General features: G+C 39.2%; 1 protein-coding gene across 1 annotated transcript in view; it reads right to left on the bottom strand.

Annotated features, from left to right (window-relative positions):
* Positions 1-2,829: 2,829 nt before the first annotated feature.
* The window catches only part of znf839 (zinc finger protein 839), a 22,261-nt gene continuing 14,511 nt past the window's right edge, over positions 2,830-10,579 (bottom strand). Inside the window, exons 4-10 of the mRNA XM_015060021.1 lie at positions 9,246-9,359; positions 9,049-9,141; positions 7,901-8,047; positions 7,696-7,800; positions 7,418-7,505; positions 6,259-6,385; positions 2,830-4,106 (exon numbers count right to left, since the gene is read on the bottom strand). Coding sequence (XP_014915507.1) covers positions 3,305-4,106; positions 6,259-6,385; positions 7,418-7,505; positions 7,696-7,800; positions 7,901-8,047; positions 9,049-9,141; positions 9,246-9,359 — 1,476 coding nt within the window. The 3' untranslated portion in view covers positions 2,830-3,304. The remainder of the gene's footprint in view (positions 4,107-6,258; positions 6,386-7,417; positions 7,506-7,695; positions 7,801-7,900; positions 8,048-9,048; positions 9,142-9,245; positions 9,360-10,579) is intronic.

Here is a 10,579-nt window from a genome sequence, read left to right as displayed (position 1 = left end):
AAGTCATTGTAAGGTGTTATAAGTGTAGCTTCCGTTCTTTGGTGCCACAGAAACATTGCCACATAGACAAGCAACTACTTTCGGACGTATATCAGAGTCTGTTTATATCATCTTATTTATTTTGTGAATGTGGGAATTAGAGAAAATCTGCTATTCATGGAAAACTCTCACCTTCCCTTCCTTATAGAGATGAAAAACATCTGAATGAAGTCAGCTGACATTTAAAACGGATGCTATCTTTCAACTGAATCACCAAACTGAAGGGAAGTTTGACACATTGTTTTATTGTAAGAAGGTAACATGTACTGAATACTTTTTGCTGGTCAAACATCCACATGTCCCTCCCTGCACTGACCCCCCCTGCAGCTCACTTCACTTCCTAAAACATGTTGGATGATGCTTTATAAAAAAAAGTAATAAAATAGTGCAACTCTTAAACTTTGTTCATTGTCTTTATCTACATATGGACATTCAACAAATCATCTTCTAGTTTAGAATGAAGTCCAAATATGCAAACATTGAGAGGAAAGAACTGTACAAATAGTCAAATGTTGTTAAAAACCACCTGATGTTGTCACAGCAGGGTTAAACGCGTATCAAACAAGCAGATCTTTAATAGTGAAATAATCCCAGGAGATTACTGATCTGGACACTTTACACTGCAAAAACATTCAATCTTACCAAGTATCTTTGGTCTAGTTTCTAGTGCAAATATCTTAGTTCAATTGAAATAAGACAAAATTAACTTAGAAATAATTTTTTATCATTATATAGAAGCTTGTTCTAGGCCAATGATTCCTTAATGTTGATGGAAAAAGTGGTAGTTCCACTGGCAGATTATTTCACTTATAACATGGGAGAAATGTCTTGTTATAAGTGAAATAATCCGCCAATTAAACAAGTACTTAAAAATAAAATAAAATTAAGGAATTATTCACTTTAAACAAGCTCTTATAAACTTGCTGAAAAGTTATTGTAAGTTAGTTTTGTCTTATTTCAGATATACTAAGATATTTGCTCTAAATAGACCAAAATTACTTGGTAAATTTTAGTGTTTTTGGAGTGTAGATCTACACAGAAAGCAGGGAGTCAACAACAAATCAACACCATCACTTTCAGGTCGGTCCTGTTAGAAAGACGCCGTTTACTCAAGTTGGCAAAAGAAAAAACAAAACAAAAAATTTTTAGTCGATTTTTTTCTCCTTGTAACAAATTTTCTCAGCACAAAATTGCACACCACTAAAAGCAAGTTTAATTCTGCTTAAACCTCCCCACATCTGTCTGGAAAACACATTTGTGGGCTGATTGTGGAGGTGATGTTGTGTTACTTAAGTCGTAACATGTTCTGGTGGAGGCAGTGTGATGGTGAGGGGCAGAGGGAGGCGTTTGGTACTGGCAGAGAGAATCAGCCGCAGTTTTTTTAGGGTGAAGCCCATTAATGCATTTCCCTTCCCAGTGTGAGGACATTGAAGAGGAATTAAACAGGCTTTGAAGGGAATAAGATTTATTGCCAATAACCATTGGTACAATGAAATAGTGGACCAAAGACATATTTCCTTACTTTGGATGACAAGTTTCCATCCTACCACCTCTCCTCCTTTCACTGCAAAAACACAAAGTTTTGGTCGAGCTTCTAGTGTAAATATCTTAGAACGCTTGAAATAAGACAAAACTAACTTACTAGCGTTTCAACAAAATATAGGCGTTGCTTTAAGTTACTATTTTCTTAATACTGATTTTTAAAATGTGATAGTTCCACTGGCAGATTGTTTCACTTTTAACATCTGTAAAAATGTCTTTTTATAAGTTAAATAATCTGTCATAAGAACTAGGATTTTCTTTTATCAATATTAAGGAATTAAAACAAGTTCTTATATCCATCTGAGAAGTTACGTTTCAGTGAACCTAGTCTTACTTCAGCTCTACTAAGATATTTGCACTAGAAACTAGACCAATTTATATTTATATTTGTGTGTTTGCAGTCAGTCTTCTCCTGGGCTGACTTTTTCAGTCTTTTCAGAGTTCATGTAAACAGGGAGGAGAAGCTGCTGATTGTTCAAAGTACATTTTCTGAGTGGTGGTTGCCGTGGTGATGTTTAGTGCAACACTTTAATCTGACTCCCAACAACTTTGTATTACAACTGCTGCTATTTACAAAAGAATATGTACAGCTAAGGCCACAATTATTCATCCCCCTGGTAGACCTGGGTTTAAAGCAAGTTTTTAATTTGATGAAAATGTTTCTGCTGAACGTCAACGTTCAGACTGAGAGTCTCAGAGATAAACCATCAAAATACCAGAACTAAAAGAGTTTTCAATTTTAACATGACATTTTAATATGTGAATAAAAACAACTCAGTTTTGTTTCAACATCTCAAAATAAATGCTCCCTGTCCCCCTTGCTCTGTCTTGGTTTAAGAACCGCCCCGTCTCATTTCCTGAAACAAACATCTTAGTTGAATGAGAGCAGTTTTAAATCTAAATCTGCCGGGGGTGTGAATAATTTAAGATTTAACAGTACATTCCAAAACAAACACCAGACGTTCTGACAAACACTTGAGATAGATTTGTTATGAAGTAACAAAATAAAATAAAATAAAATAAAATAAAAGCCACATATGGATGAGAAGAAAACCAAAAACTTCCTGGTTTGTGGGAAAATTGGACTCTGAAAAACTCTGTTTTTCTGCACATCTCATGTAAATACTGTAAGTTTATTAGTTTAGAGAGTAATCCTTTTAGTGTAAAAACGGAACCTGTGGAGGTAAACTGTGGCTGGTGAAGTCAGTAAAAATCTTGCCCATTCACTTTTATGCTGTTTTTTTTCCCCTGAAAAATAATTTATTTCAGAAACAGAAAAATAAAAGCAACACAAGCCGAACTGCAGACAGCGAGCAACAGTCAGAGGACAAAATCAAGCATATGAACCGTTTTCGTCTTTTCTGAACATAAAGTGGAGGTGTGCAATAGCTGCACCGAAGACCAACAACAGAAGAGTAGAAGAAATGAAATGTGCTGACAACATATATATGTATATATAGATAGATATTTATATATATATGCATATTTATATATGACCTGAAGATCAGCAGCTTCACCTTGGCTCTTTGAACACAGCGAGATGAAGACCATGACATTTTCCTACAGGAGTTGGGGATTTGCACCGTCGTCCCCCTGCATTGTTCTGAAACTCTGACATTCATAGAGAAGCGCCGGTTGGCTCCTATCAGCTGGGTTTGAAGGGAGGCACTGCAGTTTCCAGCTGTCCATCACTCCCTGACAGTCTGTTCCGAGGAGGTTCCGCTCAGTCCTGGGTCTGTTGGGCCAGTCTGTCCCCGTCTGAAGCCTCGATGCCCAGCAGGGCCTGCACTGCCTCCAGGGGTACCCCCTCTGGGGTCTGGATGTGCATGGTGGTTCCATCCGGTCCGTTGACGATAACAATCCCGTCCGACCCCGGCTCGGCCAGCTGCACCGTCAGCCCCTCCGTCTGGATGTAGATCTCCTGGCCCGCCTGTAGCTCTTTGGGCTGGGAGGAGGAGTCACAGGGCTGAGGCTGAGCAGAGGTCGCCGGCTGGGCGGGGCTGGGGGTGGGGCCAGGGTTGGGGCTAGACTCCGCCCTCTTTCTGTCCGTAGTGCTGGTGGCACTAGAACTGAGAGCAGAGTCTGGTTGCGTTATCTGGACCGCTGCTTCAGCCCCGTTTACTTCCTGGATCATGGCTTTGGCCCCGTTTACTTGATGGACCGTAGCTTCGGCCATGTTTAAGTCCTGGACCGTAGTTTCGGCCATGTTTATGTCCTGGACCGTAGCTTCGGCCATGTTTAAGTCCTGGACCGTAGTTTCGGCCATGTTTATGTCCTGGACCGTGGCTTCGGCCGTGTTTGCGTCCTGGACCGTGGCGTCGGCCGTGTTTGCGTCCTGGACCGTGGCGTCGGCCGTGTTTGCGTCCTGGACCGTGGCGTCGGCCGTGTTTGCGTCCTGGACTGTGGCGTCGGCCATGTGTACGTCCTGGTCCTGGGCCGACGGCCCCTCCTTTTGTTCCTGCGTGGGGCCGGCGGGAGGTGCAGCCAGGCTGGGAGTTGGGTCAGGAGAGGCGTTGCTGGAGGAGCTGCAGGTCACAACAAACACATTCAGACTATCAGCTTCAGAAATCAGGATCAGCTGACAAACACCAACTCATGTTATTAAGCTGCTGCGCTACCATGGCAACTAGTGTTACTTTATAGCTAAGAAACATATAAAAGCACCACCATCTGACTACACTGTTCTCTGTCACACAGTAAGTGACTCATCTCTGTTCTCTGTTACATGTAGGCCTGTTGCAATAATCAGTGAATCAATGAATCGCATGATAAATTAAAATGAGCTCAATGATTTCCCTTTTCATTATTTATTGTCTCTACTCTCTTTCTACCAAAACCTGGATAATAAAAGTCTTCAGTCTGATGCTTTGGTCTCAACTGAGAGACCCTTATATTGAAGGACATTTTATTTACAGAGATTTCATAATTAATTTTATTTGTTGTTTCTCTATTGTTTTTTTTATTTTGAATATTTAAAATGTCGTCCAGTTCCAGTGTTAAATGCTCATTAGAGTTTAAAAGTTTTTTGATCTCTGAGAATGTTTCCTTGCATTATTATGCCTTTAGGTTATATTACTAGAAATGGTCTCAAAATAACAATATTATAATTTATCACAATAACTTCTGGGACAATTTATCATCCAGAACAATGTGTTATTGTGACAGGGCTGGTCACTATAAACCAGGTCCATCATCCTGCAAAACTTTCAGAACCCAAGAACATTTTCATAATGTCAACGTATAGTTAGGGCTGAAACAATTCATCTGATTCATTGTGATGAACTGATTATTGAAGTAAATGTCAACTAATTTAGTAATCAATAATCATGAAATGGAGAGTACAGACTTAAAGAAAAGGCCATTTGGTGAATAAAAAATAGTTAAAGCAGTAATTATGGTGAAACTGTTAAAAAATAAATAAATGTTTGGCACTTAAGATAAAAAAAAACAAGCTTCGTCTGTAAATATGTTCTACTCAAAATCCTGGAGTGGTAGTTTTAGCTTCACCTGGTTCAAATTCTGTAAAAAAAAATCTGTTAAGCAATTATTAATCGATTAATAGAAGAAATATTCAACACAATATTAGCTCTACATTGTATTTATGTTCAGTTCAGGAAGGCCTGAGCCTTTCTGCTCAGATATTAGATGTTTATATTAGAAGGATTCTTCAGCTGCAGCTGCACACTTGTTTTGTTAATAAATCCATTTAATCATCAGAGTAACCAATAGAAAAATCAATTACTAAACGTTATTGCCAGCTGCAGCTGTATGTATATCATTAGGATTTTATGTGTTGGAGCAACACAACGTAGTGCTGAACTGTTAAATGGCAGTGAAATCAGTGTTACTACATTTGGTCAAAGTGTGGGATCTTTTTGTGTTTGACCTCTGAGTCAGGACTGTGCAGATGGAAGCCTCTGGCTGGGCTTCAGCTGCAGGTCTTGTTGATTCACATCCTCCAACTCTGAACACCTACACACTGGAAAATGCTCCATTCTTCTTTGCATATTTGTGCTGAATCTCAGTCAAACTGGATGCAGAAGATCTGTAAATATCAATTTTTCAAGACACAGATTCTTGTCTGGACTTTGACTGGGTCACTTCGACACATACATTTTGATCTGAACCAGCTCTGTTTGGCTGTTCAGGATGGTTGTCGTTCCTCTGTTAACCCTTTATCAACATTTTTACCAGCATTATATTGAAAAGTAGCTCCTATGATGAACTCAGCAGATACACAGCTCCACCAGGTGTTTGTAAATTGATACTGGCTAATCTGCAGGAGCTGAGTGGGTGAGCCATGGGGGAGGGCTGCTCTGAGGTGGAAACTTGAAAACTGCAGCTCTGAGGAGGAGCTGTGTCTCGAAGGCGGAGCTAGGTCCACCCAGGTGTTTTGCACAGCTGAATGGTTGCCATGGGAGATTAAAAGATTTCTCTAACATGCATAATAGAATCAAAGTAACACTCCAGGAATGTTTTTGATGAGGGACTATTATAACATGATGTAAATCTCAAAAAGCTGATTTGACATAATACCGCCCCTTTAAGGAAATCTCCATCCCTAATTTTAATTGAGCACAAACTTACAGCTGTCCACCTGTGATGTGCTCATTAAGCGTTAATGTTATGAATCCAGTCTGAACAGCCCACACATCCAGCGAGGTGGACTCAGCTCACCTGGAGGTAGGTTCAGCAGAGGCGCTCAGCACTTTGGCTCCACCTGAAATCTCCAGGGGAGACACAGACACGGAGCACGACTTGACAAGAGAGGCTGCCTGGGTGGCCGAGGCCACTGGAGCAGCAGCTGGGAAACAAAGTGACAGATATGACAGTCACATGACCTCACATACTGATCCAAACAGCTACAATACTTAAATGCTGAATAGTGTATGTCTTATGGCAGTTTATCAAATCCATATTCAGCGCTTCCTGTGGGAAAGAGCAGCTGAAACACTGCTGAGGAACTTTTACAGGATTCGTAGAAGCTGGGATACAACTTGTTGAGGTATCAACAAGTTGTATCAAAACAGGGAAGGAAATATGGAAGGAAATATGCTAACATCATGCTGGTTGTAAAAAAAAAACTCAGCATAAAAACACTGTCAACAAATGGTAACACATGGTAAAGTTGTGCACACTATACTCCCACTAATATTCAACCCTAATATGCTATTCAGAGTTTCCCTCAGTGAATCATAAGTCTGGAGGGCTTCCAGGTTTTACTTGCACCCCACCAGGCTAAACATTGTTTGTTGATTTATTCTAGTTTTTTTTATACATCATTAACAGAGAGAGAGCAAAGACAGATTCTCTTTGGTGAAATGGTTGAAAGCACAATGGCCCAACTGTATGGTCAGAATGTGAACACAGAGAGACTGAGGCCAGGTGAATTTTTTTTATACACCAAACCTCCATAATTATTTCCTGTCTCTACCTGTGTCATGCTAAGAACTTCAGCAAATAATGTGAAAAGTCACAGATAAATGATTAAATAAATTTTTGGACACTTTAATTATGATGGAACAAATGAAGTGAAAAAATTTATGTTTATTTTAATTGTATATTTTTTATGTTTACTTTTTTTTAAGACTTTACAGTTTGTTTTTAGTTATTGTTAATAATGTCCTCCAATAACACATAATTACCAAGTGATATTTTCAAATTTCCTGTCAACTTTAAAAAAAATTTAACTAAATAACACGGTGGGCCGTTAGATGACTGTCCCATCACCGTTACTACTGGGTTTAGAGAGTTTTCTAGAGGAAACCCTGACATACATGTTATAATATTCTCAGCAACAGTATAAATGACTAATTCAAGCTGTTCATACAACTACCTGATTTTGGCACTTCTGTGCCGTTCTGGTGATCTGCAATACTGTTTTCCATCTTAAATCTTTTAGATGGTGGCAACATCTTGGAGTTCTGGAAAAAAAAAAAACAACAACTTTGATTAATTTAAACTGAAACTACTGTTATTTTCCTTACAAGGAGCAGAGTTAGCTGTAGTATTTTAAAGCAGCCTCTTCTCATTGTTAACAGTAAGTTCTGTAAGAAAAAAACCCCTTCAGCACACACACAGTTTTACTCAGATTCTTTCTGACTGCATGCTTACCCCCATGTACCGGACATTCTTATTGTTCCCACTAGAAACAGGCGATGCTCCAGGAAGCACCTTCATCTTGTTTACCTCGTCCAGGATCCCTAGAGATCTGGCCACCTGAAACGGGAGTCCAGGAAGGGACAGAGAACCTGTCGCATCACCTGCTGCTCAACTTTTCCAGTCTTCAGGTGCATAGAGAAGCAATGTATGGTCTCACCTCAATGTTCCTGACCTCCACAGGCATGGCTCCACCCTGAGGACTTATGATGTAGTCTTGTGCAGTCTGCCTGACTTGAGCATGCAGAGATTCAAACTCATGGTAAATGTCTGGAAAGCAGCTACAAGCCAACCCCTTGCAGTCCAGCTGAAAGAGACGGAGGACGAAGGTTAGAAATAATTTTTAAAGAACCTCAGAGGTGATCTGGCCTGCCTACCTTCTACTGTCTTCAAACATTAATGCAGTCAACTACAAGTCACAAAGAGGAGCAATAGCTTGTGAGATAACAGAAATATGTAGGAAATGTATTATACTCCTTCCATATCCCCAGTAGGTCCTTCTGAGCAAAGCATACAGTCATGAAAAATATCAAAAGATATATGTATTAAATATATGTCTGGAAAAAAGTAAACTCAGAGAGACACTAAAAATGAACATTGTTTTACTCATTAAACAAAGAATATTGACATAAATGTGTGATTTAGGACAGACAAGAACCACTGAAGGAAACAACATGAAAACTTCTGCAGAAAACACAGAGCACAAATGGGAATGAGATCGAGTGAAGTCAGATCGTAGTGATTTTAGGATTTCTCTTTGGCAAAAGACCACGAGCCATTTCTCCTGTTAGCACTAGACGCTCATGTTTGATTTGGTTCTATTTACCCAGAATGCCCTTCGCTGTTGTACATGTGAATGATTTTAGCCATCGTAAGCTGAAATATTCCTCAAAACAAATAGCAGTTTACTAAATTAAGGAAGGAATATTAAATTATTTCCTATAGTGATAATTGTCACTTTACGTACAGTAACCTTAATGTCTGAGTGACTTAATGATGAATATTCATATGTTGGAATTGTAACAGTGATCAATTTTACGATGAACTTCGGGTGCAATTTTCCAGACAAAAACAATGTCTCAGTATTAAAAAAAGACTATCAATAATTACTTATATTGCACTCATTCCTTGATAAAAAGTTAATTAAAAACTAAAATAGACATAGAAAGAGACACAGTCAAATTGACCACTTAGGAGCAGTCTGCATGGTGATGGCTGATGGGTCAAAACTAATACTAAAAACATGATAGCAAAAACAAACAGGCCATTATTTCTAATAGAAAAGTTTGTGTGTGTTTTTTTTTTCACCTTCGCCAGCAGCAGCTCCCACAGACTTAACATTTTGGTCAAACGAGGAAGAACAGCATCCATCAGTTCTTCATCTTCACACTGCTCCACCAGCTGGAAGCAACACAGAGTGGTCACAGAAACACGAGTTACACAGCAGGTACTTGTGGAGACGGGTCAGTCCCGTCCTGGAATGGAGCAGCACCCCGTCCTCTGACCTCCTGCAGCCGCAGCTGTCTCCTCTCTGCCTGCTGCCGTGCTGTTACTGGAATGACCCCAAGCTTTGGGGGTCGCCCGCGACGACCAGGTCTGCCCACGAGACCAATGCTCACCTGAGAGAATCAACCACTCAGGTTAACGAAGAACTACCAGGTTCTAAGAAGATGCACCGATCTGATGTCAATATCTGTATTGGTGTTGATATTGGAAAACATTCTAGATGGGATATAGGTGGCAATGTGCCCAATCTATAAAGGCAGATCTATTCAGTCTAGTTCTTTACTTTGTGCTCTGAATGACATCATGCTTTATTTATTTTACATTATATTTAGAATTCCTAATTGCTCTTTCTGAACCATTTGAAAGGTGTTTGGCAGCTATTTTTTTTACGTTTGACCAAAATAGTCAACCTGTTGTTTTAGTCAGTTTCAGTTTCATTATTTATTTTACACTGACTGTTCTACTCCTAACAGCACAAATAAAAATTGTGTTCATATGTTTGACCAAGCTTGTGAAGCTATTAGTGAATTTCAGTGAGCTGTAGTGGTGCAGAGTTAGCAAATTAATTTGTAATTCAGTACATTTATGTCTGCATTTAGAAAATAAACTTTCTAAGTGAATTCAGCTGTTCTTCTGTATCGGATCGGTATCGGACGATACTAAACCTCAGATATCGGTATAGGCATCTGAGATTTAAAAAAAAAAAGTGGATTGGTGCGTCCTTAGTTTATAACAGAGATGTTTATGGAACAGGCTCCAGTTTCTGACCCAAACATATCAAAATGGCTTCAGTGCAGCTGAATGGATTCCCTACAGCCTGTTAGGACATTAATCCTGTTCAACATTTATGGAAGATTCTTTTAAGCAGAGACTATGCCTGGAGACCAACTAACTGAAATAAACTCCACCAGTTTTTAGAATAATAGTTTTAAAAACTGGTGGAGTCCAGGCAGAATGGTGCCAGCATTCAGCAACCTGCTGAAGGCTGCAAAGCCAGTGAAGCAAATATTATTGCAACTGGATGCATATATTTGAGCCTGGACGTGTAATTAAAGAAAATCCACAATAAATTCAAACTTATGTACCTATTTTTTATTTATTTATTGTTAATTCATTGAAGCTACTTTTGTATCTTAATTCCACTGTGGAAAAAACAAAGAGACTGAACTGATAAAAAGCCAAAAACTTTCATGTTGATGATGAATGCTTTCCTGACTAGTCATGTCACAATAACACATTTTACTGAACGATAAAGACTCCCAGAAGCAGTGATGGGAAGTAAAGAAGTACAAGTACTTCGTTACTGTACTTAAATACATTTTTCGTGTATCTG

Source organism: Poecilia latipinna, unplaced genomic scaffold (assembly GCF_001443285.1).
Source record: "Poecilia latipinna isolate Pla-1442-1.1 unplaced genomic scaffold, P_latipinna-1.0 Scaffold1678, whole genome shotgun sequence".
Lineage (NCBI taxonomy): Eukaryota > Metazoa > Chordata > Actinopteri > Cyprinodontiformes > Poeciliidae > Poecilia > Poecilia latipinna.
This window is presented reverse-complemented; position numbering and strand designations above follow the sequence as displayed.